This window comes from Lutra lutra, chromosome 12, assembly GCF_902655055.1.
Source record: "Lutra lutra chromosome 12, mLutLut1.2, whole genome shotgun sequence".
NCBI lineage: Eukaryota > Metazoa > Chordata > Mammalia > Carnivora > Mustelidae > Lutra > Lutra lutra.
The window spans coordinates 40,881,898-40,909,546 of NC_062289.1; the positions used below are offsets into that span (position 1 = coordinate 40,881,898).

The 27,649-nt window shown below is 34.4% G+C and overlaps 1 protein-coding gene across 3 annotated transcripts in view; it reads left to right on the forward strand.

The window, feature by feature from the left end:
- The window catches only part of TRAPPC8 (trafficking protein particle complex subunit 8), a 77,065-nt gene extending 49,793 nt beyond the window's left edge, over window positions 1-27,272 (forward strand). For all 3 annotated transcript variants that reach the window (XM_047696750.1, XM_047696747.1, XM_047696748.1), the window contains exons 20-29: window positions 1,845-2,287; window positions 5,815-5,962; window positions 7,660-7,756; window positions 9,017-9,085; window positions 9,176-9,234; window positions 11,294-11,467; window positions 15,171-15,272; window positions 18,563-18,708; window positions 25,202-25,291; window positions 26,229-27,272. In XM_047696750.1, the coding sequence (XP_047552706.1) occupies window positions 1,845-2,287; window positions 5,815-5,962; window positions 7,660-7,756; window positions 9,017-9,085; window positions 9,176-9,234; window positions 11,294-11,467; window positions 15,171-15,272; window positions 18,563-18,708; window positions 25,202-25,291; window positions 26,229-26,463 (1,563 nt within the window). In that variant the 3' untranslated portion in view covers window positions 26,464-27,272. The remainder of the gene's footprint in view (window positions 1-1,844; window positions 2,288-5,814; window positions 5,963-7,659; window positions 7,757-9,016; window positions 9,086-9,175; window positions 9,235-11,293; window positions 11,468-15,170; window positions 15,273-18,562; window positions 18,709-25,201; window positions 25,292-26,228) is intronic.
- Window positions 27,273-27,649: the final 377 nt, after the last annotated feature.

Here is a 27,649-nt window from a genome sequence, read left to right on the forward strand (position 1 = left end):
TAGGCATTATGTTGTATATATTATTCAATGAGACTTGTGTGGTAGACATTTGATTTGTGTTCGGTCGTTCACTGTTAACCGATAAAACCACAGTGAATGACCTTATGCATATCATTTTCTACTCACACACTCACAGCTTCAGGATAAATTAGTGGAAATGAGAGTCCTGAGTCTTAATCTTATTTGCCATTTAAATTTGAAGCTGTCACCAAAAGGACTTTTAGCATCTATGTGTTTGAAGTAAAGGCTAGATATACTGATTATTCTTAAAGAGCCAATATTTAGTAAAATTTTTATTCTGAAGGTACATTACAGAGTATCTACACATGGTGCATCACTGTTCTGCTAATTCCAGCACCCTTCCCATTTTACTAATGCCTTGGCCTTGACGGTATTCATGTGTCTGTGTATTTTACTGTGTCTTTGCAGTACTCTTTCAACTGTTTTTGACATATTATCTCAAAATTTACATTCCTTCACAAATTTTAACTTATTTGACTAAATTTATTTGACACTGGCTAAATCAGTACATAATCAGAGTCTTTAATAAAACCCTATGCCTGTTTTTTTTCTTCTTCTTAACCTGTGTTTTAGATTTCTACATTAATTCCTTATTTTCTCATACCTGTTTTTAAAGCTTCTGATGTCTGCAGAATTTATCTGCTTCTTAAGACTGTGGCCATAGTGAATTTCCATTCAAATTTAGATTAAGAAGCATAGGTATTTCTGGGGATGGGTCAGTTGGTTAGGTGTCTGCCTTCTTCTCAGGTTGTGGACCCAGGGTCCTGGGATTGAGCCCTGTGTTGGGGGCTGCTTCTCCCCCCAACCCCCATGCTCTCTTGCTATCTCTCTCAAATAAATAAAATCTTAAAAAAAAAAAAAAAAAAGAAACATAAGTATTTCCCCTAGATTTTAGTAACTCCTGTGAAACTGTCAGCCATAACTTTATTAGAACATTTTTTTCTATACTTGTACCTTTGTATTCCTTTTTTCTTAGATATTGTCAGTATCTGACATTTACACTTAAGTATATTCAAGTGCAAATAACTTACTAGGTGATTTTGTTAGCCCATATTTCTCCTTCTCCAGTACAGCTTCACATTCACTTATCTGAAATCCTGAGGCCAGATGTGTGTTGGAAATCATTTTTTATCCTTAATTTCTAGAAATTGTGTGTGTGTGTGTGTGTGTGTGTGTTTATATCCAAAGTGTTATGTAACCCCTACTGGGTTTGTGGTAGCATGTGGAAATCAAGCATATTAATATTGTGTGAATGAACCATATGAATGTCATACTGAATGGGAAAGGGTAAGTCAGATCAGGTTTAACTCCCATGTGAGTTACTAAAAGTTTGAGGTTGTTCAGAGCTTTTTAGGTTTTAAAATTATGGATATGGAATCATGGATCTGTACGTTGTTTCCTTTTAAAAGATCTCTGGTGTATTTTTGCATCTTAATGATGTGTAAAAAATAGTTGAATTATTTTTCAAGTTGACCTTGAATAAGGACTTTTCAACTGATAGTTAATTCACATAGCCATGTTAAATTACTTGTAACTAACTTGTCCATAGTCTACACAGTTGGCCAAGTTTTGTTCATAGCTCACTTGTCACTGATGTTTTATTTTTAATTCATAACTGCAATCTGCTACTGAATAGCATTGATCTCTGTCTCATCTTTTGTAAAATGGAGTGTTAATTGCCATATATTCAGGGAGATATCAAAGAGAATTAATAAAATAATTGTAAACCTTTAGTAAAGAAATATAGCATCTTAAATTGTTACTCACTAGAGGTTTGGAATTTTTAACAGACAATATAATGATATTTTTTCCCTCCAATGCAGGTGTTCTTTATACATTTTCCTACAGGGCTCCTCTGTGGAGAAATCCGAAAAGCATATGTAGAATTTGTCAACGTCAGCAAATGTCCTCTTACTGGATTGAAGGTTGTTTCTAAACGTCCAGAGTTCTTTACTTTTGGTGGTAACACAGCTGTTCTAACACCACTAAGTCCCTCAGCTTCTGAGAACTGTAGTGCTTACAAGACTGTTGTGACAGATTCTACCTCTGTGTGTACAGCACTCGTATCATCAGCTTCCTCTGTAGACTTCGGCATTGGCATAGGGAGTCAGCCAGAGGTGATTCCTGTTCCCCTTCCTGATGCTGTTCTTCTACCTGGAGCTTCAGTTCAGCTACCAATGTGGTTACGTGGGCCAGATGAAGAAGGTGTCCATGAAATTAACTTTTTGTTTTACTATGAAAGTGTTCAAAAGCAGCCTAAAATACGGTGAGTATTATAAAACTTTCTAGATTTAACCTGTGTTTAATGTATATGTACAAATTCAAATAAACATTTTGGTATTTGTTAACATATCATTGTTTCTTAAGAAATTATCCCCTTCCAAATTATGTATGATGTTTATATTTGAGCCTGTCCCTAATGTAAGTTCTAAGTAGCCAAAAGTGCAAAAAATGAGGCTACCTAATCTTTTTAGTGGCTTTTATTTACAAACTTCATGATTCTTTAATAAAATCAAGTACTCTGGCCAAACTTATCACATAATAATGAACTTCACTGGTACCATTTGTATATGAAGACAACCTGCTATAGTCATCCTGTTTGAAGAAAATTATTGTGTTTCACCTTTTCTTAACCCTTGTGCTCTCTCCTAACTCCTAAGAATGTGTGGGGAAAAAAGTATGTATTTGTAGAACAGATGATTAGGGTGGGGTTGTAATGAGGCTCACCGAAGAAATCAAACCTTGGTGCTCACAAGGGTTGGTGGCCTATATATTATTAAACAGCAATTATTTTATTTGTGATAATGCCATTATCATTTTTATAAAATTAACTAGGAGTGATTTTGTTACTCCATTTTTTAAAAGGTTTTATTTATTTATTTGACAGACAGAGATCACAAGTAGGTAGAGAGAGAGAGAGAGAGGAGGAAGCAGGCTCCCTGCTGAGCAGAGAGCCCGATGTGGGGCTCGATCCCAGGGCCCTGGGATCATGACCTGAGCTGAAGGCAGAGGCTTGAAACCACTGAGCCACCCCTTGTTACTCCATTTATTAATGGAATATTTTAAATATCTTATAAGACTTATTGTGAGGGCAAAATAACAGTATTTATAAGAATGGGGACATTTTAGATACTCAGTAAATATTAATTCTCCTTCAAAAGACAATAGAGCATACTCTGGCCGAGGCAGTCAGGGAAGGCTTTGTGGAATACAGTAGTGGTGAAAGGAGCTTCCAAAGAAAGTAAGGATTTCAGAATTTGGATATCAAGGGGGATGGGCAAGAAAGTAGTGGGTATTCCAGGGAGTGACTGTATGTAAATGAAGATTTGTAAATTAGGAATTATAAACTGAGTATAATTAGTTTGGTTACAGTGTAAAAAATGTGTAAAAGAAGTAAAGGGGAAACTGTTAGAACTAATAAATGAATTCAGTAAAGTCGTAGGATACAAAATTAGCATACAGAGATTGATTGCATTTCTATACTATAATAACGAAGTATCAGAGAAATTAAGAAAACAGGCTTATTTACAGTTGCATAAAAAAGAATACCTAGGAATAAATTTAACCAAGGAGGTAAAAGACCTGTACTCTGAAAACTATAAGACACTGACGAAAGAAATTGCGATGACACAAACAAATGGAAAGATATGCTGTGTTCCTGAATTGGAAGAATTAATATTGTTAAAATGTTCAGACTACGCAAAGCACTCTACAGATTCAGTGTAATCCTCATCAGAATACCAATGTCATGTTTTATAGAACTAGAACAAAGAATCCTAAAATTTGTATGGAACCACAAAAGACCCCAAACAGTCAAAGTGATCTTGTGGAAGAAGAATAAAGCTGGAGCTGTCATGCCCTGATTTCAAACTGGGCAACAAAGCTATAGTAATCACTGTAGTACGAGACTGACAGAAAAATACACATGGGTCAATGGGACAGAATAGAGAGCCCAGAAATAAATGTATGTGTATGTGGTCAATTAATCTATGACAAAAGAAGCAAGAATATATAATGGAGAAGATAGTTTCTTCAATAAATGATATTGGGAAAAACTGGACCATTATCTTATACCATACACAAAAATAAATTCAAAATGGATTAAAGATGTGAATGTAAGATTTGAAAGCATAAAACTTCTAGGAAAAAACATAGGCAGTGAGCTCTTTGACGTTCATTGATCTTAGCAATGTTTTTTTGGGGTCTATTCAGGTAAGGGCAACAAAAGCTAAAACAAATGGGATCACACTAAACTAGAAAGCCTTTGCCCAATGAAGGAAACCATCAGCAACACAAAAAGGCATTCTACTGAATGGGAGAAGGTATTTGCAAATCATGCATTGAATAAGGGGTTATAATCCCAAATATACAGAGAACTTAACACAATTTAATATAAAAATTAAAAAATGGACAGCGGATCTAAGACATTTTTCAAAAGATGACCTACAGGTGGCCAACAGACATATGAAAGGGTGCTCAGCATCACTAATCAGGGAAATGAAAAATCAAAATCACAATGATACGTTACCTCGTACTTGTCAGATTAGCTCTTATTAAAAAGACAAAAGAGTAAGTGTTGGTGAGGTTGTAGAGAAAAAGGAACCCACATACATTTGGTGGAAATATGAATTGGTACAGCTTCTTATGGAAAACAGCAATAGAACTACATAAAACAGTAAAAAAAACCTACAATAGAACTACCATACGATCCAGCAGTTGCAATTCTGGGTATTTATCTGAAGAAAACAAAACCACCAATCCAAAGAGAGATATACACCCCTATGTTCATTTCAGTATTGTTTACAATAGCCAAGACACTGAGGCAACCTAGGTGTCCCATCTGTAAGGATGAAGAAGATGGGGCATGTGTGCGCACGCACACATACAAATGTTACTCAGCCATAAGAGAGAATGAAATCTTGCCACTTGTGATAACACAGGTGGACCTAGAAGGTATATGCTAAGTAAAATAAGACAGAGAAAGACCATATTTTTTCACCTATATGTGGAATCAAAAAAAACAAAACAGAAGCAGACTCAGAAACACAAGGAAGAAGCTGCTGGTTATCAGAGTAGGGAGGGGATTGGGGGGGTGCAGGCGAAACAGGTAAAGGGGATTAAGAGGTACAAACTTCCATTTCTAAAGTCATGGGGATGTAATCTGCAGTATTGGGACTATAGTCAGTAATATTACAAAAGCTTTGTATGATGACATGGTAACTAGATTTACCAAAGGAATCATTTCATAGTGTATACAAATACTGAATCAATATGATTTATCCCTGAAACTCCTAGGACATTGTATTTCAGTTGTAGTTTAAAAAAAAAAAAAAGAAGAAATTTAGGAGATAATATTAGAAAAAAGAAGTAGTAAAGGGGAATTAATAGTGAAATGTAAAAAGCTCTGTTGTGGAGGGCCTTCAAGGCCAGGTGAAAGTTTGGGGTTTACTTGATAAGGGATCAGTTGCTTTGGAACCACTTAACTATCAGAGAAGTAGCATAATCAGGACATTGTTACATGAAAATTATTTCATGTGTTATACTGATGAGTTTAGTGAGCAGACATGCCTGGAGTCTGGGAGACTATTAGTTTCCTTCCAAATTGAGAAGAAAGAATTGAAATGAAGTTATGCTAACTAGATAATTTTACTGTATTACACTCTGTTTTTATCTTTGTTTTAGAGTATAAATGGCCCTGGGAGCAATTAGGTTTTAAAAGCTTTGTTTGGAATTAGAGAATCATAAGAAATGGAGAGGTTCTTCCATTAAATTTGCAATTTTGTATTTCTTCAGGCACAGAATATTAAGACACACCGCAGTTATTTGTACCAGCCGATCTTTGAATGTACGAGCCACTGTCTGCAGAAGTAATTCTCTTGAAGATGAGGAGGGCCGAGGAGGCAATATGCTAGTCTTTGTGGATGTGGAAAATACCAATACTGTAAGTTGGTTTAAAACTAAGTTTTATTTTTAATTATATTTGAAGGGTTTGCTTTGTTTTTAGTAAAGGATTTTTCCCCCCACAAGATAGCATAAGCTAGGAATTTAGGAATGTTCATATACAACAGTGTGAAAACATCTTAATTTTCCATTAGCTTTGTAATTCTAGGTCTAAAAAGGACCTGGTGGTATTAATATATTCATATGATAATACATAGCTCTAGATGTGAGTAATTCAGTACCACAGAGATATAGTGCTTTCTGTCTCAACCATTGAGAATCTATTGATATAACTAAATTTACAGAGTTGTGTTAGGATTTCACATTCCATATTAAATTGATAACATTCACTTACACATTTCTGAGAGTATCATTTTCTTCATATAAGCATTTCAGACCTTTCACCATTCCTGTTTAAATAATCTAAATATAAAAATGAATATTAAGGGAATGAGATCTCATGATTAAAATAGCATCTTAGTTTCAGGTTGATTTAGTTCAAATACTTATTTGAAGTGTTAGTCTGTAATGTCCTTTACTTTTGGCTTCATAAACTTGTAAGGTTGCTTCTTTTTAAGATATTTGCTAATACTTTGGTGATCTTCAAAGAAAGTAACATTTGTAAAAATAAAATTTTAAGATTTTATTTATTATTATTTTTAAAGATTTTATTTATTTGTCACAGAGCATAAGCAGGGGGAGTGGCAAGTAGAGGGAGAAGCAGGCTCCCCTCTTGAGTAAGGAGCCCGATGTGGGACTCTATCCCAGGACTCTGGGATCATGACCTGAGGCTTAACTGCCAGAGCCTCCCAGGTGTTCCTAAAATTTTAAGATTTTAATAATTTCAAATTAGTTCTCATTCAGGAGAATAAAAAATTATGTACAGTTTAACTTTATGTGCATTGGCTATATTTTGGGATTCTGATTTGTTTTTGTTGTTTGTCTTTATCTTAATGAGAATGATATACCTCAGAAAGATTAGAAGAAATTAAAAGAAAATGTTACAGTTTTGATTCAAAATTGACAACAAGGGGTTCCTGGGTGGTGCAGTTGGTTAAGCCTCTGATTCTTAGTTTAGGCCCAGGCTCTGCTGTCAGACTCCACGCTCAGGGCAAAGTCTGCTTAAGTTTCTCTTCTCTCCCTCTCTCTGCCTCTCCCCCCGACGCTTGCACACACACACACTCTGTCTCTTCTCTCTAAAATAGGTAAGTAAATCTTAAAAAAAAAAAAAAATTGATAACAAATAATGTTTGATCTATTAAGTACTCCCAGTAACTCATTATGATAGGTTTTAATAATTGAATACTGTTCAATATTCTAAAATTTGCCATGGGGTGTACATTATAGTTAAATATAGTTTTTGGGTAAAATGTTGACTTCTCTGTTTTCAGAATGTTTAAGGAGGGGACACCTGGGTGGCAAAGTCAGTTAAACATCCAGCTCTTGATTTCAGCTCAGGTCTTGATCTCAGGGTGGTGAGTTCAAGATTGCATTGGGCTCCATGCTTGATGTGGAGCATTCTTAAAAAAAGAATGTCTAAGGAAGAATTTAAATAACTTAAACTTTTTGAAATGTATATTTATTTCAAAATAAAAATTTCATCTTATGTTACTTTGGTAACAGTGTCAGAATATTGTTTTTATTATACTCTAAGTTTGTGCTCCTAAGTCCTAAATGACTCTTATTTCTTTTTGATAGAGTGAAGCAGGTGTTAAGGAATTCCATATAGTACAAGTATCAAGTAGTAGCAAACACTGGAAGTTACAGAAATCTGTAAATCTCTCTGAAAACAAAGGTAGGTTTGTGACTTTTTCCCTCTTCATAGTAAATTTTCATATCTTCATTGCTTCAGAGTAGTACTATAATATCATATAAGATTGTTGGTACCTTTTCAAAAAATAATTTAATAATTAACTTTTTTAAGCATTCAGTTGTGTTTTCAGTAGTGTATTTGACTGTGAATCAAATTACCTTTCTTAATCCATTCTTCTCCATCTTTTTATTTCCTTCCACATCTTTCGGTTTGCATTTTCTTTATTCAGTTGGAAAATCAGTGCCTAAGTACATGATTACTTTCAAAATTTCAAACAATACAGAAACATGTAGACGAGAAAATGGAAGTTTCTTTTGGTTTCCTTTGCCATTGGTAGAGTGTTTCTCTGTGTATGATGATGATACCTCTATAGTGACTGACTTTTCCATGTATTTCCATACCTATATAACACTCAAACAGAAGAATATACTTACTTGTGATAAATATATTGACAAATTGTTTTCCAGAATATTTCTTTAGGTTTATTATCCTGGCAGTAATATGAGAATGCTAAGTACTTGTTAAGAGTGGAGTGAAGCTGGCAGAATGACATTTGCTGTTTCTGGAGAATTATACAGTATATTTCAAAAAATACAAAAATGTTTAAACTCATATTTAGTCTATTGGTAATCCTTACTTTTGGAATTTATACAAAGAAATTAATTCAAAATACATGAAAATCCATACATTGAAAACAGAGCATTGTATTGCAAGGTTATGTTTAATGCAGAGAAATTCAGCGTAGATTTAATGTGAATTAAATTATAACTCAGACTATTTTTTAGTCATTAAAATACATTAACATTTTCAGAGTGTTTGCAATAGTGAGAAAATGCATCATAGGACAGTATGTGCATATACTAATATTGATATAAATCATATATATGAAAAAATACTGAAAGGAAATGAAGGAATGGTAGAATGATGGGAATGTGGGCTCCCTGGTTCCCAGGTTCTGATCTTTTAAACTTTTCTGTTTATCTGTAATGTCACACACACACTCACACACACACGCATGTGCACGCATGCATGCACAAACATGAATTTCAAGAAAATTGAATTTCTTCCTTTTTAAGAGCTGGATGAAATTTGCTTTATGGAGATGAAAAGAGATGTTTTTCATTAAACATTATTTGTAACTATGAATTATTTTTCAGTTTAAGGAAGTTGAATAATGAATTATGTTTTACCCTGTCATAAGCAGCTGAGAAAGGTCTTAGAAATTTTTTCTTTTCTTTCTAGATGCCAAACTTGCTAGTAGAGAGAAGGGAAAATTTTGCTTCAAGGCAGTACGATGTAGGGAAAAAGAAGGTAAATTCATTTTATTTTCACACTTTCCTAAGGGTCATTTTATATTTCATGACAATGATATTGATTAGTTTGTTTTCCCCTGTTTTTTAGTTGCCGCACAGTTCTCAGAAAAATATATCTTTGCAGATATCATCTTTGGAAATGAACAGGTATGCAAATAAGCACAATAGCATTTGATTTTAAAAGTCACAGTTTTAGAATATCTCACTATTTTGGCAAAACTATTGCTTTTGTAATCCACAGAATCTTTTGTGGATGAACATGTCAGTTTTGTTCAGATTTACAACTTAACTTCGTGTTCTAAAACAGAGCGGAGAAGCTATATGGATTATACCATTTTAATTAGTTATTTAAAACTAACTTCCTTTTGAGGATATTATAACTTCCTTTTGAGGTAAAAAGTATAATCCTTGGAATTAAAAAATGAAACCGGATTATACAAGGGAAACTATTTATTAGGGAAAGTGGTCAGAGTGGAATATAAAGATGATAATCATGTAGATTTTGGTGTTTCATATGGTTCTGACATCCAAATAAAAAATTTTGAGGGATTTTAAATATGTTGTCTAGGACAGTGATAGTCCAACTTAATTATTTGTAAGAATCACCTAGAGCAAGTGGTTTTCAAACTTTTAGAGACTGTGCATAGGAGTCATTTGGGGTTCTTGTTGAAATGCAGATTCTAATTCAGTTGGCCTGGGGTGGGATCTGAGGGTCTAAATTGCTAGATGGTGGGGCACCTGGCTCATGCAGTCAGTGAAGCATGTGATTCTTGATCTTGGGGTCATGAATTTAAGCCCACATTGGGCACAGAGTTTACTTAAAAAAATACGTATAATGAATTGTTATAAGTTCCTAGGTGATGTTGAAGTTATCAGCCTGTAGACACTATTTTTGATCTAGGAAATTCTGTAAAAATGCGGGCTTTGCCTTCCCAAACCGCCCAAGATGTAATGAACCGCAGTTTTAGAGTTGGGGAGGCATTTTCAGCCAGCTCTGGAGATAATCGGAAGAGGTGATCTGGTGATCTGTTTTGAGAAACATTGGACCAAGGGTGTAAAATTCCATGTAGTTGTGCCCTGTTACTGTTATTATTGCTACTGATTCAGTTACTGTTTCTTCTTTGTATTTTTTTCTTTGATAATCCTAGACATTCTTACACTTTTGTATTTCTCTTATCATTTGCCTTCCTCTCCCACATTCTTTGTGGCTGTCTTTTGACTATTTGAAGAAATAGTTATTTAGAAATATCTCAGAGTACCAAAAGCCCAGTAATTTCCAAATAGAGCCACATTGTGCCTCTTGAATGATTGAATTTAGATTTCATGATTTCAGTTGTTTGTTCTGTTCATTTCTTTTTGAAACTTAAAATCGTTAGAGATAAATCAAGGCCCTTAAATTATATTAAGATTGTAATTTTTACTGTATTTGTTGTCAAATAACTTTGTATAGTATTGTTGAAGAAAGCAGAAACAAAGACATTTTCCCTTTTGGTGAATCTGGTTGAGTAAATAGAACTCATCAAGCACTGTAGGTTAATGAGAAACCTATTGGAACAATTGTTTACCAGAAAATAGTTCACTCTTAAAGGCGAAAACTTACATATTTAATTTAATAATTAACTTGAAACTTAGCATTTATATAACATAGCCTATAATGCAGGGAATCATAAATATAGAGATTTTACTATGAAACAATATTCCATTAAAGGAAATCCCTGTAGTTCTGATTCCATTTAAAATTTTTTTTAAATTCTTTTTTCATGTTCTCTCCCTTCAAGTATAAAAGCCATATTAAGATTAGCAATTACATTTGCATTCTGTTTGTTAGATGTTGTCTAATGTTCTAAGTATTTGAATGAAATATTTGTTATTTTAATAGTACAAAGAATATTACTTTTCAGCAATTTATTTTTTATTCATTTTCTTAGAACTATCCATTACCTTCCCTCAATACTTGGACTAATGTCATGGCAGTGTAGTTTAATTATTTTGAGATAGCAACTTTAAGATTCAGGGTAATTTGTACCAAATATTTTAGGTGTTTAACTGTCTTAGTGTGTTTTACAGCCTCCCTATACTGACACATTGACAAGAAATGATTGAATTAGCCTTTTAGTTAATATAGAAATATAGAGAGAAGTATACATTTTAGCAGGGTATATTTAGTTGAAAACATTTATGTAGGTAAGTGATTTTTTCTTAACAGATAATAAGCTCAGCAAGTCCATGTGCAGACTTCTTTTATCGAAGTTTATCTTCTGAATTGAAGAAACCACAAGCCCAGCCATCTGTGCATGCAGAAAAACAGTCAGTAGAGGATGCTGTGAGATTAATTCAGAAGTGCAGTGAGGTGGATTTGAATATTGTCATACTATGGAAGGTATGTGTTATAAAATTATTTCAGAAGCCTTGCTTTGTAGATACTTGAGCCTTAAACTAAAGAACAAATGTAAGCTGATATTTATATTTTTCTGTGTAAAATTTTCAGTTTTAGTATTTATACCTTTTTTTTTAACAGTTCCATAATTACTTTTTTAAAAAAATTTTTATGGTGCTATGTTAGTCACCATACAGTACATCATTAGTTTTTGATGTAGTGTTCCAAGATTCATTGTTTACATATAACACCCAGTGTGCTCCATGCAGTACATATCCTCCTTAATACCCACCACCAGGCTCACCCATCCCTCCATCCCCATAATGACTTTTTAAATCTTTTCTTTTTTTCTGAGGTTTTATTTATTTATTTGAGAGAGAGAGAGAGAGTGCACATGCACAAGCAGAAGGAAGGGCAGAGGGAGAGGGAGAAGCAGACTCCCCACTGATTGGGGAGCCTGATTTGGGGCTCGATCCCAGGATCTTGAGACCATGACCTGAGCCAAAGGCTTAGAAGCTTAACCTATTGAGCCACCCAGGTGCCACCCCCACCCCGTAATGACTTTTTTACTTAGAAAAGAATTCATTCAAATTAGATAACTTTCTTCTTTGTTATTGTTACTTCTTAGTGGTACTGAAAATATTGCAGATATGATAAGCTCCATGACAACGGGTATCATTATTAAACTCCTTATTATGGGCATTTTCAAACACCAAAAAAGAAAAAATAGCACTATGAACATTTATGAACATTCAGGTACCCATTACTCAGGCTCCATGGTCACTAATATGTTGCTCTTCATTTTTCATCTATTCCATTAGCCCCTCTCCTTTGTTTTCTTTTATTTTTACCTTCCTTTATTTTTTGCTGTAGTATGTTTTATTTTTTTTTATTTTTTTATTTTTTAAAGATTTTATTTGTTTATTTGACAGAGAGAGATCACAAGTAGACAGAGAGGCAGGCAGAGAGAGAGAGAGGGAAGCAGGCTCCCTGCTGAGCAGAGAGCCCGATGTGGGACTCGATCCCAGGACCCTGAGATCATGACCCGAGCTGAAGGCAGTGGCTCAACCCACTGAGCCACCCAGACGCCCTGTAGTATGTTTTAAAATAACATAATATTTTATCTTTAAGTGCTTCCATATTTATTTCTAGCAGATGAGGACTCTCTTATTTAACAATAACCCCAGAGTGTTTTTATCTCACCCAACTAAATTAACAATAATTCTGAATTATTATCTATTTGTTGGGTTTGTTTTCAGTTTTTCCAGAGTATTTGAAAATATTTTAAGTTTTAAAAATCATATCCAGATAAGATCCGCACATGGCAGACCAGAATGAGATGGTTTAGCCATTAGTCTTCCTTGAAGTTACTTACTATAATACAAAGGAGGCTTGTTTTTCACAGTGCACCCTTTTGTATTTTATGCATATATTATAAGAATTTGTAATTATATATAAATTATGTTACACGTAATGTATAATTATATATTACTTTTTTTTTTTTTTAAAGATTTTATTTATTTATTTGACAGAGAGAGATCACGAGTAGACAGAGAGGCAGGCAGAGAGGCAGGCAGAGAAAGAGAGGGAAGCAGGCTCCCTGCTGAGCAGAGAGCCCGATGTGGGACTTGATCCCAGGACCCTGAGATCATGACCTGAGCCGAAGGCAGCGGCTCAACCCACTGAGCCACGCAGGCGCCCCTATATATTACTTTTTAAAAGACAATTCTACAGTGAAATTAAGGGTCTTGTCCAAGGATAGTTACCTGAACAGTGTGGAAAGATTTGATTTCCTGGTGTCTGAAACAAGGACTCAGAGATACTCCCATAGTAGATGATCAATACACGTATTTTTAAATTATTTCAGATATTCTATTTTTTTTAATTATATCACACATTTTCTAATAAACATTTTTTTTAAACCAAGCTGGTGTGAGGTTTTTTTTTCTTTTTCTTTTTGCATAGTTTCGATAAAACTGCTTAAACAAATTGATACTTTCATTGATTTAGGTATTTATTATTAAAAAGATCAGTTACACATTTTTAGCTTGAAATTAAGTGTTCTTAAAGCTTAGAAATCAAGAAGCTTCTATTTTCAGGCTCAGCGATATTGCTCCTTAATGTAAATGAACCCTTCATTAAATGTATACTAGATCCTTGGGATATGTGGCTGCACTCCCCAGATTTCTGCCATGTAACAATTTGTAATATGTCAGAGACAAGATTTTGAGTAATGTATCTGTACTCCACAGTTACTTTGGCTGGGGGAAAAAACAGCCCTGAATAGCAGCCTACTACTACTAGTATTGCTGATTACATGAAGAAGAATGCTAAGATTATGTTGCTCCTTAGCTAGAAAATGAAAGTTTGAATAGAATAAAGAATAGGATATTAAATTGGTAGTGACTAGTATCTAAGATAAGGTTATCAAATCTCATTTGAGAAAGTGGTAGATTTTCTTTAGTGAGGTCTCTAGATAATGCAAAAATGACACACCACATGAAAGGAAACTTAAAAAGTCATTTAAGTTGTGGAGTAGGAAACAGGAAGCATGGTAGTCTTCCAATAAAACAGGATGTAGAAGAAAAATGGAGAGGTCAGACAATATGTTTATGAAAAATAATTGGAAAAGGGGTACAGAACAATTCCTGACCAGTCTTAACAAAATATAAAGGTTTATTTTAAAAAGTTAAGCAGAGAGGAGAAGACATTAGAGAATTCAACAAGGCTTTGGGTGATTTTTGTTCAATCCCATGAGACCACTGGAAAAAACATAGGATATGTCTCAGACCTTACCCTTCAGTATTCATCCTCTCCACTAAAGGCCTACCCCAGCAGGTGTTCAACTCCAGCATTGCTGGGCTGTGTGTTAATGTGCACTGAGCAGGTCCCAGGCTGTTCTGTATCTTCATGCAGCACTATTCCAAGTGTGGTCTGTGGGTGGCAAAACTAGCCATGATTAAATCACAAATTGAAAATATGAAATGAAAACTTTTAAAACTTCTATAGCATTTTACCCGAGAGATTTTATGTCTGTTGAATCTGATAGTAAAAAAAGTTGAGCTTGTCAAAAAGTTTTTAAGCCTTTGCATTTGCATAATGTGGTGGTAACAGTATATCAAAGCCATATCCATATAACATTTTCTCTGGAACAGAAGCATTCAAGACAGTGATGAGTCATATGCTGGACCCAGTGTTTTGATATAGATGAAATCAATCTTTTTTTTTTTTAAATGTATGTACTTATGTTTAAGATATCCAAGGGTGTGATGTTTCCACGTAGAAGACTGATGACTGTACTCACGGATTTTGTTCTACTAGGTGATAAACCCTGAAGCATTTCAGAAGCAAGACTGAGAAAAAATGTTTTGCCTGTATATTGGCAGTCCAATAAGTCCACAAAAAGGCTTGTGTTCTAGCACTGTTTTTTGGACTAGTTTCTTAAGAGCTCTCTTAGAAAAAATTTAAAAAGATCTTAAGATGTATCCCTAACATATTCAGGCCAACTGTGTTACATTGAGGCAAAACGGATTTTGATAGATTCTTTATTGATTGAATGAATATACAAAAGTAGAAATTCTGACACAGCCATGGTGTTGATAATTGTTAAGTAGCTGTAATATTTCTGCCTTCTATCAAATATTGTGTTCATTCCTTTTGAGGTTACTGCCAAGAAAGTTAACATTTTTGTGCTTTGTATGTTTAGGCTTACGTAGTGGAAGATAGTAAGCAGCTTATTTTGGAAGGTCAGCATCATGTTATTCTTCACACTATAGGAAAAGAAGCCTTTTCATGTCCTCAGAAACAGGTAATAAGAGTTTTCTTTGGGTCATCTTGTGAATTGCGGAGTTTTTTGTTTGGTTGGTTTTTGGGTTTTTGAAGGGGTCTGGATTGATCAGGCTTTTATATTGAGATTTGAGTGGTGGGGTTGGTGGCAGAACACTAAAAGGAGAATTGGGCATAAATTAAAATTTATTAGCATCTCGTAAGAGAAATAAGATGCACTTGTGATCTTGAGATTTCTAATAAATATTCTATATTGAATCTAGAATTCATAGTTGCAAAAAGATAATTTGCTTGAGAAGAAGGGGACCATGCCGATACTACTGCAGAACTCCAGGGAGGGCAAAACATAAAATGTAAAGGATGCCCCGAGGAGTGGTGCAGCAGCTGGTAATAGTGCTTAATACAGTGATTTCTGATTTCTCATGAGAAACTATTTCATCTTACCAAAAAGTTCTCATAGTATATATGAACAAACTTTAAGCACATCCAGTAATTTGAACAGTGACCTCGTATTGTATTTATGAGTTTTGGATCTCAATTTCAAGCTTTCTCATTATTTTGAAAACTTTTATTTTGAAATAATTATCAAACTTGCAGAAAGGCTGCAAGAATAGGACTCTTCTACTTTTCACTGCGGTTCAGCAGTGGTTAGCATTTTACCTTCTTGGCTTTATCATTATTTCTCTATTTATGTACACATTGATTTTTCTTTTTCTTGATCATCCCCAAGTAATTACTCCCAAGTAAATTGCAGACATCCTTCTTTACCCCTGTTTACTTCACTGAGGATTCTGAAAAATAAGGGTAATTCTTACATAATCACAGACACTATTATTAAATTCAGGAAGTTTGCACTCATATGTAGTCCATATTCAGATATCATATATATGCTTGACAATTTTTTTTTCCTACCCATGATCCAGTCCAGGATCATGTATTAACATTTACTTATCATGTCTCTTTAGTCTCCTTTAATCTGGGACAGTTTCTGAGCCTTGACCTGTCATTTTGTCATTGACGTTTTTGAAGAGCATGGGCTATTTATTTTAATATAGAATAATGCCTTTTTGAGTTTTTCTTGTGTTTCCTCATGATTAGATTAAGATTATACATTTTTTGGCAGGAATACTACAGAATTGATGTTATGTCCTTGTCAGTGTATTGTATCAAAAAGCACTTGCTATTAATTTGTTTCGTTATCATTGATGGATCCTTTGATTAAGGTGGTATCCCCATATTTTTCTGCAGTATAGTTACTGTTTTTCCTTTCCTTTTCTAATAAGTAATTTGTGGGGAGATAATTTGGACCTTTGTAAATGTCTGGTTTCCTATCAAACCTAGGTCCACTAGTTTTAGCATCCATTGGCAGTTCTCCAACTTGAATCAGTTTTTACTTCAGTGGTTACAAATGGTTATATTACATTAGTTTTAATGAAGATATCAAATTTAACCCCAAATCTATTTCTTAAATAAAAAATTATTTCTTCACCTTTGATTAATACAGAAGTCTCAAGTTTTAGTCGTATATGTATGTTACATAATTTCTGATAATTTGGAACATCTTAAACATTGGCAAAGTTAGCATTTAGAAAATGAAAAAGTGATTTCTATAAAATTTATTCTTGTTATATTGTCATTTTATATACCATGAATGGCATATCATTTTTATTTCTCTGTATTTCACCTTTGAAATATTTTTTATTTTCTTTATATGATTAACTGAGCTTGGGAGATAAAGCAGTTTCATAATATTGTGAATAATAAATTTGGAGCCCAGAGACTTTCAGATTGATGACCAAATTACTTACATAACTTACTACTCACTTATAAGACAAAGATAATAGTTCTTTACTCCTTGTCTGTCTTGTGGTGGAACTGTCATAAGGTATGAATCAGATCCTTACTGTCAGATTACTGGACAAATATTTATCACTGGTTGTGAAAATACTTTTTGCTACTTTTAAGCTGGGAGGGGGGAAACTTTTAAATATTCTCTCAGTAAATTAGCTCAGGTCTTTGATATTCTTCTGTGTCCATTGTTCATGTGTTTTTCACTGCTAAGTGGTATATGGAAATTTATTTAGTATAATTTAGAAGTCTCAAACAATAGCTTATTTTTTTATGTTTAGAATATTTTAAACAAGAATGCATTTTTTAAACATTCTATTAAAGTATAAGATAAATACAGAATAGTTGAATAGCTCTGAATTTCACAAATCAAAGAATACTCCAGTATAACCAGAACCCAGATCAAGAAATAGAACGTAACTAGTTCCCCAGAAGTTCTGCTTCTCCTTTTCTTTCTTCCAAAGTAAACGTTTAGTTATTTTTCTCTGACTTCTAAATCAAAAGCAAATTTAGTTCTTGCTTTTACAGCTGTATACATCAGCGATCAGCAAACTTTTTCTGTCAGTAGCCAGATGATAATATTTTAGGCTATGCTGGCCAGAAGGTCTTTGTCTTAATTACTCATCTCTGTTGTTGGAGTCCAAAAGCAATCATAGACAGTATATAAACAAATGGATATAAAACTTTCTTTACGAAAACAGGAAGCAGGCTGGATTTGGCCCGTGGGCTATAGGTAGCCAATCCCTAGTGCAGATCAAAAATCCCAAGAAGGCTAGCAGGAAATTAAAAATCAAAATTTTCCTGGATGGTAAAGAAAAATGGAGAAAAAAAGCTTAAAAAAGATAATAATAGTAGAAAGGGGGCGATATTCTCTGTTTTCATTTAGGTGATAATGATACTGAAATGTTTATGGTGTGCCTGACACTGGCTATATTGAGACTTTTACATGCATTTTAACTTTCAGTTAATACAGATGAAGTACTATAATCTATAAAACACAGCAGTCTATTTTCAAAATGAAGTTTTAAGGCAATTTTAGTTCTTCAACAATTAAAGCAAGTACTATACAATTCAGTGTCTGTGGCTTAAGTACTAAGTAATAAGGAATTTTACCAAATGAGAACGACAACAGATTTTGAAATTATGAACCCCTTTTTACAAGTAGGGAACTTCAGTCTTAAAGTATTAAATACCTTATCCAAGATCACAGAGCTAATACATGAAGTTGCCAGAACTCAAATCTAACTCCACATAATAAATAGGGAATGAATAAATGACTCTGATCCTAGATTCTTTAGGAATACAAGTTGTATCACAGATGATTCTGTTAGTGTAAATAAGAGCAGAAAAAGTATTGTTCATGCTTTCCTTTATCTCAACTGGTTTTAACTTCTTTTGTTTGTATATGTTATATTTTAACAAGACAGTGTTTTTATTGTCAAATATATTTTTTTCTTTTCTCAGGAGCCACCAGAAATGGAACTATTAAAATTTTTCAGGCCAGAAAACACTACAGTTCCTTTAAGACCATCAGTAGAGCAGCTTTCTAATCTCATTAAAACAAGTCTTCACTATCCAGAATCATTTAATCATCCATTTCATCAAAAAAGGTCTGAGGTTTATTTTAAAATTTTTCTGCAGTGCATGTGTGCACACACACGCACACACTTATTTATTTTAACAAGGGCATTAACTCCAGTATTGAAGAAGAAATTCAGAATAATACTGAGTCTGTGGAAATTGCTCTTAAATAATTTACCCTTTACTATGATTACTGTATGCTACAGCTGTGGTTAAAGGTGGATATTGCCTTCAACACCTCAGTTGCTGAATGTTTCCTCTAGGTGAGCAGGTTTATCAATAAGTCAAAACCAAGAAAAAGTATTTTATCATTTTGGTTTTGTTTTAGACACAAATTAATGTAAGAAATGACTAGAGTATAGACTTGTCAAACAGTTCAAATTTAGACAACATTACTAAGATTTATTAAGTGCTAAGTGCTAAACTTCTTGGAGAATCATGTTCAGTTGACCCTTGAACAATGTAGTTCAAACTATGTAGGTCTACCTGTACATGATCTTTTTTGATAAATACAGTATTGTTAATATATTTTCTCTTAAGGATTTTCTTAACGTTTTCCTTTCTCCAGCTCACTTTATCATAAAAATATAATACGTAATTCACATAACATAGCAAATATGTGTTAATCGACAGTTTATGTTATTGGTAAGGCTTTGAGTCAGGAGTAGGCTATTAGTAGTTAAATTTCTGGGTAGTCAGAAGGTGTACACAGGTTTTTGACTGTGTGGAGGTCGGCGTCCCTAACCCCTGTGTTCTTCAAGGGGCATCTGTATTTGCAATTTTGGTAAGTAGCTTGATTATGTAAACTTAAGGTTCTAAAAACAAGAAGTCCTAAGTCAGATGACACTTCCAAAAGCTGCTAGTTTGCAGGTATAAGAAAAGATGGAGAGATGTCTATTAGAACAAGATTTTAAGTGATAATTGAAGGTATGAATTTTGGTGAAAAATTCACCCTGGATAAGGGTGGGGATGGTGTGGGATAGAACAAAAAGAGAACAGTGACCTGCAGAACAATGACATCTGAGAGAAAAGCTGAAGAAAAAGGAATCCACAAAGAAGACTAGTTAAGAAGTAATTAGGAAGCAAAGACCAATGAGGCGCAAGGAAAGAAAAATGGCTTAACTGTTTAAAATGCTGCAGAAATGGATGAAATGGATGAAAAAATTATTTATTGGATATGACAATGAAGAGGTTATTAGTGGTTTTTTAGAAGAATGTTACTATATAATTGGAATGGAATCAGGATATAATAGGAGAGATTGGGAGGTAAGTAAGTGCAGTCTACTAGTGTGGACCACCCAGGAAGCTGGGCTATGAACAGGGATCTGGGAATAGCCACTCAATATTGTTTTCTTAATAGTAAGATATGGTTATGTTTATGGTCTTAAAGGAAATGATGGGATACAGGGAGAATAACAGAATCCTTAATAAATGGAAAGATATACCAAAGAATGATGGGATTAGCTCTGGACTGCAGAAGGGACTTCCGTATATTGAAACAAGGAGAGAAGAAATTAGGGAGAAAATTTTAACATTTCACACATTATGGAGTGCTTCCATTTTGGGGAGTATTTCTAGGAGCAAGGTTAGCTACTCAAAGTAATGTAGGTGATAAGAGAATAAAGGAAAACATTTTTGAGAAGTTTTTAAGTTATTTATAAAATTTAGGGTAACTTCTGAGAAGAGTCAGAAGAAGCTGGCTAAGGACACACAGATTGCTGGCCAAAATTAAGACCTTGATAGCATTAACATCAGACATATTTAAAAAGTAACTTAAATGGTGTTAACCACTTTTAAACCCTTTCTTTGTTAAGTTTAACACACAGAAAAGTGTTCAAAAACAACATGTATGACTACGGTGATTTTTTTTTTTCCCCACAAAGTTAACACCAAAATAACCACTTCTATTGAGGAAATAGAATATTGCTAGCATCACAGAAGCCCCCTGTGTATTCCCTCCCAGTTACTATCCCGTGTGCCCCCAATATTGTAGTCACTTTGTTTCTCTTTATAATTTTCCAACCAAATATACAACTATATTTTGATTTGCTTAGGGCATTTTTTGAACTTATTATATAAATGGAATTATAGAGCATATTCTTTTTACGTCCGGCTTCTTTCATTTAATATGTTAGTAATTGTCAACTATTGCATGAAGCAATAGAATTTTCATTGCCTTATGAATGTTTGAACATGCCGGAACAGTTTATCTATTTATCTGCTCTACTATTGATGGACTTTTGGATTATTTCCCTATTTGAGCTATTTTGGATTCGGCTATGATAATCTTGTGTATAATCTCCTGGTGTATGTGTGCTTGCCTTTTTTGGCGGGGGGGCATACTTATCTAGGAATTCTTCCAAAGTAGTTTAACCAACTTGTACATCTCACTAGCAGTATATGGGAATTCCCTTTGCCCCATACCTTTACCAACACTGTTGCCAGATTTTTAAAAATTTTAACCATTTAAGTTATTTATAAAATCCTTTTTGTTCAGGTCTTAATGTTGCTCTAAAGTGCAGCCATAGTTGAGGAAAAAAATTCTATTTTTTATCTCTGTTGAATTTGCCTTGACTTCATGAACTTTCATGAGCAGTTTTGATTCCCTGATGTTTCATTTTAACCGATTGTTCTACTTTGTCTCTTGTTCACTGGACCCGTCCTGCTTCACGTACTTCCTAAATATCTTAGATTCCACAGTGCTTCTTTTTAACCTTAGCAGTTAAAACCCTGGCTGTGCTGTAGAGGCAAGGGCATTTAGTAGTTTTCCACATGATTCTATTGGGGTTAAAAAGAATCATAGAAGCTAGACAGTGCAGGGAAGTATGTGGAGCAGGACAAGTTTGATCATCACTTCACCTCCCATTCATCTTACATGCCTGTGAAGAAGGGGCATACCACCTAGATGATCAAGCTAAAGTAGAGTAATGGATTAAAAATAAAACATCAGAGTTAAATAATAACTACATGGAAGTATGTGAAAACAAGACAGGTTAGAAAAGGATAAAAAGTGGCAGTTTTTTCCAACCCGGGCTGCACATTAGAATTACCTGGGGAATTTTTAGAAAATCCCAGTGCTCAATGCCAGCTCAGTCAGAATCTCTGGCAGTAGAACCCAGGCATCTTATTTTTTTAAAGTCCTCAGATGATAGCAGCATGCATCCATATCAGTCATTGTTGCAACAGTAATGCTTCGTAACAAACCTTTCCAGAATTCGATAGCCTGCAAGGCATTCTTACATTCATGGATCTGCGGGTCAACTACTTTTTGGCTTGAAGCTCATCTTTAAGCTGTGGGTGGGTTCATGTCTGCACCATATATATTTTGGGCTTAGTCCAAATGGGCAGCAGCTCCTTGGATATGTTCTTCTCTTGGCATATCTTGAGTACAAATGTGAACCATATTGTGAGAGCACATTTAAGGCTTTTGTTTGCATCAAAGACATTACTATTCCATTGGCCAGTTAGCCTCACCTTCACAATCAACAAGGAGGATCCACAGTCCCCCAGTGGGAAGGGTGAGGGGAGTGAATAACTGCTAAACAGTAGTTATGCCACAGTAATTGAAGTTGAGAAACACTGAAATAGAGGGCCAAAGTGATTGGTCATCCCTCTGACACTAAGAATAGAAGTATAATTGAGTGAGAGAGCTGGAGAGATGGGAGATAGTTGTTAGAGAGTGGAGTGACAGAGTATTATTTCAGAGGTAGCTATTTTAAGTGGCTAAAAAAAAAAATCACAGCATGGCCTTAGAAGGTAGATGGCTGAGTTTTGAATATACTAACTTGGAGAAGATGTTGAATGAGTGGTCTGCTTAGACGATAAAGTTGTCCACATGATGACAAGACTCAGGATTAAAAAGAGGAAAGCAAATTCATGCTGAAGCTTTTAATAAGAAAGCCAAGAGATGATACAGAAGAGAAGCCAAGAGCAGTGTTTCTCATCTAGGTGGTATGCTCCTGCTTCACAGACGCATGAGATGAATGTGAAGTGAAGCAGTGTTTCCCTCAGATACTTCAAAATATTCATCCTTTCCTCTTCCCCCAAAGAATCTGCTGTACTGAGTTAATGTTGCTGGTTTTAATATGTCAGTATGAGGACATAAAAAATGAAAAACCGTGGAGAAGTTTATGACCAAAAAATGGGGTTTTGACAGAAGAGATAGGAGGAAGAAATCATCAGGAAGTGGCACTGAGAACTACGTTAATGATACATTATGACCAGAGATGTGGAGGATGGTGGAAGAACAGCATTTGTTGTCAAGAGGGCTATAGAGGAAGCTGTGTACTCAGCCAAATTTTAGTTAAAGTAAGTTATAGAAGCATAAAAAGAAGAAATTGAGGACCTGGAGGAGTATGCTTCATGTAATATAGACCTGTGGGATGGAATGGGACAGTAGGAGGTTTGATTACAGCAGTAGTATACAGACTGTACAGGATTAAGAATATGAGGAAGACAGTGTGACCAGAGATAACAAAGATGTGAACCATACTGGGTTTAGCTGCCATAGCTTTCAAAGTAAGAAGTCGTATTAGATGTTGTTCGTGGAATTTTTGAACATGTGCTAGGCATTATTCTTAGCACTTAGCATGTTTGATCTTTCCTAATCACCATAACGAGCCCAAGAAGTAGGTGCAGTTATTGTTCCTAGTTTACACTTGAAAAAACTGAGATACAGAATTGTTGAGCTAATATTTAAACTTTAGTCTAATGTAGAACCCATGGCTTTAATAATGCTAAATCTCATGGGGCAGGGATAGTTGTCAGCAGTTTGGTTTCTAGGTACTGTGTGTGGCTCATCAGATTAGCACTTTTGAAAGTCGAATAAAGTGATTTTTAAAATGTGGTCTCAGACCAGTAGCCTCAGCATTATCTGGGAACTTGTTAAAATGCAAATCCTTGAGCCGCACCCCAGACCTGCTGAACCAAAACTGGGAGTGGGGCCCGTAGTCTTTTTTTTCTTTTTTTAACACGCCCACCAGCTGATTCTGGTCCATGTTCAGGTGGGAAGCACAGGTCGTTATATGAGACACAGTCCATGTGAAGAATGGCTTACATCAGGGTGCTATTCCAGAGGCTGTTGTAGTAAACAACAGCCTTGAACTTGTAAGGAAAAGAAAATCAGGTGAAGTAACTAGCTTTCAGAGTTGTATGGGAGAAAGAATTGATAGGAGTTTGTGAAGAATAAAAGAAAATTGGAAGTGGGGACAAGTGAGGCAGTAGCTCCCATTCCCAGTTAAGAAGTACTTACTATGATCCCTAAGGTTTGCTGGGATAGATTGGGGGTGCTAGCCACTGAAACAGTGAGTGGAGGAAGAGAAGGAATTAAGATAATGACTTTGGTTTGGGGCTAGGAGATATCTAGATGTTTAATTTCTAGAGACATTTAGATAAGGCATAGAGAATTTGACATTTGAGGATCAAATGGGAACAGAATACCAGAAGTTCCTAAGGTTTTGCTTTGTGTTATAAATTAAGCAATTGGATTTAACTTAAGGAGGTACTTCAGACTGGAAACCTACTCAGTAGTCTATTGCCCTCCTTTCCTTGTGAGAAGTTTGTGGGGGAGGTAAGGGCACAGCACCAGCACAACTGAGGGATATGCTTTTTTTGAAATTATCTGAGCTTTTTGATTGAGGGAAATCTGTTGTTTACAGTATTGTTTGGAAAATATTTTTCAGTAAGAGGTTATAAAATTTTTGAAAGCATTAAATACACTCAGCAGAATTTTAGAGTTATTTTGCATGATATAAGGTTGCTATATTTCATTTTTTTTACTATCTCTTTATTCTTTATAAAGTATTAATAATAGTGTGTAACCAGGCCTCATTTGTGCCTAGGTTATGTTCATTTATTATGTTCTTGATTTGAAATTTATACCAGTCTGTTTATATGTCCTCTTCTGTCACTGTCTCTTCTATGCTTAATAATGCTTTAGTAGTGTATTAATTATAAAGCAGTGTCAGAAACTGGATTACCTGTAAATGTGTCCACTTAAAAAGGACTTCCTCATAATTGGTTGTATAGAAATAATTTTCACATTCTCCAAAACATGGTGGCTTTTATTCAGATTTGGTAAAAAAGCAAATGTCAGTCAAGGCCAAGTTCTCAAGATAAAGTAATTTTCAGGAAACCTAAAACAGGATTAGTTGTTGGTATTTTCATGATTTATTTTTTCTTCATTGCTCTTTCCTAGTTGAGATTATTTATAAACTTTTGTCTTTCATTTTGAGAAATAACCACTGAGAAACACTGATTATTTTTTAAGAGTTGCTCTAATAAATGGAAACAAAATGGTTTTGTAGATTTATATATTCTGATACTTAGCATTCAGGTATTTTAGGAACATGTTTTCCTTCTTATTTACACAAATAATGTGTCTTGATTAATTTTGGAACTCAGTTTTTTGCCTTACTTGAATCTAAATGTTTTTAAGGAGCTTTTTAGGTATTTGTATTATTTTCAAGAAAGTTTATTTAAAAAGAAAATGCACAGCTTAACGTCTCTATTTTCCTTCCACAGCCTTTGTTTAGTACCAGTCACCCTTTTACTGTCCAACTGTTCTAAGGCTGATGTTGATGTAATAGTTGATCTTCGGCATAAAACAACAAGGTAACGATTAGTACATTTAGTACAATTTAGTACATCATTATGTACATAATGATCTAACATGGATAGAAAAAGTTTACTCAGGTGTGCCCTGGATTTGTGCTTGCCATAACACAAATGTTACAGAGGAGTTACAAAGGATTGTCTCAGCATTACAATAGTGACAGGAAGACAGGCAATTTCCAAAAAAAGCAAATTGTTTTGTCAGAGACAAAAATTTTTATGAAGCCTGTTGGTGATAAAGAACTCTAAAATTGAAAATCAGCAAGTTCACAATGGAAGTTTTTTTTTAAAGTTTCTTTTTGGATTTATAAAATAATACTTAACAACAACAACAAAAAATACAGGGTCCATATTCTGATATCTGATATCTCAAGGCCTAGATGTTTTTTGGAATTCAAAAATTTTTGGATTTTTTAGAAAAATAATGTGAAATGTATACAGACTATTATTGTATAAAACCCCAGATAGGATCGGGGGCAGCTCTTTGGAATCCAGACATGTTCTGTGTGCGATTGATTATGTGTGTCAAAAATTAACTAACGCCTTATCGGTTGATACTGGGTTGCTTTCCATTTTTCAGCATTATAAACAGTTTCAGTATTATTAGCATTCCCATATACAAACTATTTTTAGTTATGAATAACCAGTTGGTTAAAAGATGAGGTTTGAAATCAGATTCCATCATTTACTAGCTGCTGTTGTGAGCATTAATTGAGATAACATTTGTGCCTGGAACATAGTAAAGGTTAACAAATGTCGGCTATTACAGCAACAGTAATACTACCTATTGCCATTATTGTCATTATTAATAAAGAGTTGGCTTCATGGAATAGTTTCTACAAGTAGAGTCTCTAGATGAAAGGGTTGTGTTACTGGGACTTCGGGAAAAATTTTATAAAGAAACCCCTCTAACTTACATTTTCCTTTTCCCACATAGTCCAGAAGCATTGGAAATCCATGGATCATTTACATGGCTTGGACAAACACAATACAAACTTCAGCTTAAAAGCCAGGAGATTCACAGTTTGCAGCTGAAAGCATGCTTTGTGCATACAGGGGTTTATAACCTTGGAACGCCTAGGGTGTTTGCCAAGTTATCAGACCAAGTTACAGTGTTTGAAACAAGTCAGCAAAACTCCATGCCTGCCCTGATCATCATTAATAATGTGTGACAACTTGCACATTTGTACTGAAATCCACAAGAATCCGTTTGATCTTACTGAATGGGTTTTAACAGCAGTATTTGAAATACCTAACTTGTTATGGAGGTTGGTTTCGGATCGCTGCAAAATACTTTTTATAATCTGTTGATGATGCAAAGCACGTTGGACTGAGAATCTTACTTACATTCTTTTTTTGTATTTCTTTGAACCCTGGTAATAATTTACATGCTCATAATACAGAGTTTCAACATTTCCACGTACCTTATTAAGCCCTGTCTTAAAAATCAGTGTCTAAGTCTGCTGTTACAACTTACTGATGGTATATGAATATTACCAGATGATCCCGAGGAAGGAAAGGCCTTGTTGGCAATACTCCTGTTAAGCCATTAGTCTGTAAATTCCAGCTTTACTGTGAAGTTCTATAGAGTGTTAAATACAAGTTTTCCTGTCTTGCTTCTCACAATTCTCTAAAATCAGTTTTGACCTTTGGTTATATAGTCTTCATACTTCAGTATCTGGTGGTTCCTATGGCTTATACATAACTTTGTAAAAAGAAAAAAATTTTTTCTGATGTTTTGAATATAGTTTTGAAAGGAGTTTGACTTTTTTTTCCTTCATTCATCTCAGCATAGGGTGCACTATTTCACAATATGAAAATTTTTTCATTTAAATTATCATATTCTTTATTATGTAACTTTAACAATTGAGTTGATCTGTTTAAAATATAAATTTACTCAAGTTAATTAAAAATAAGCTTTTCAGAAATGTATTATATTTATAACAAATGTAAATAGAATAAAGACATGCTATTCACTGTATAGATTTATTAGAATTATTTAATTCAAAGGACTTAACATAGTCTTTATTTAAAATGAATGCCAACCATATTTAATTATAGCAGGCCAAACCAATTTCCTGAGAAAACTTTGTTTCCAAACATGAAGTACAGTTTTTGTTCCTACAGTCCTCAGTGGCTATGTTTTACACAAGCAAATGAATTTTGTCTTCAGATGTGTCATGTCTGATGTCCCGTTACAAATTTGGATAATTGTTTTATATCCTGGGAAAAAGGAAGATCATGCTTACCGAACTGTTGAAAATAACCACATGGCAGACTGCGCTGCTGCGTATGGTAGACCAAGTGATTTAGCTTCCAGCCGAAGAAAAGTAAAGAGTCTAAATAAGAGAGAAGAAA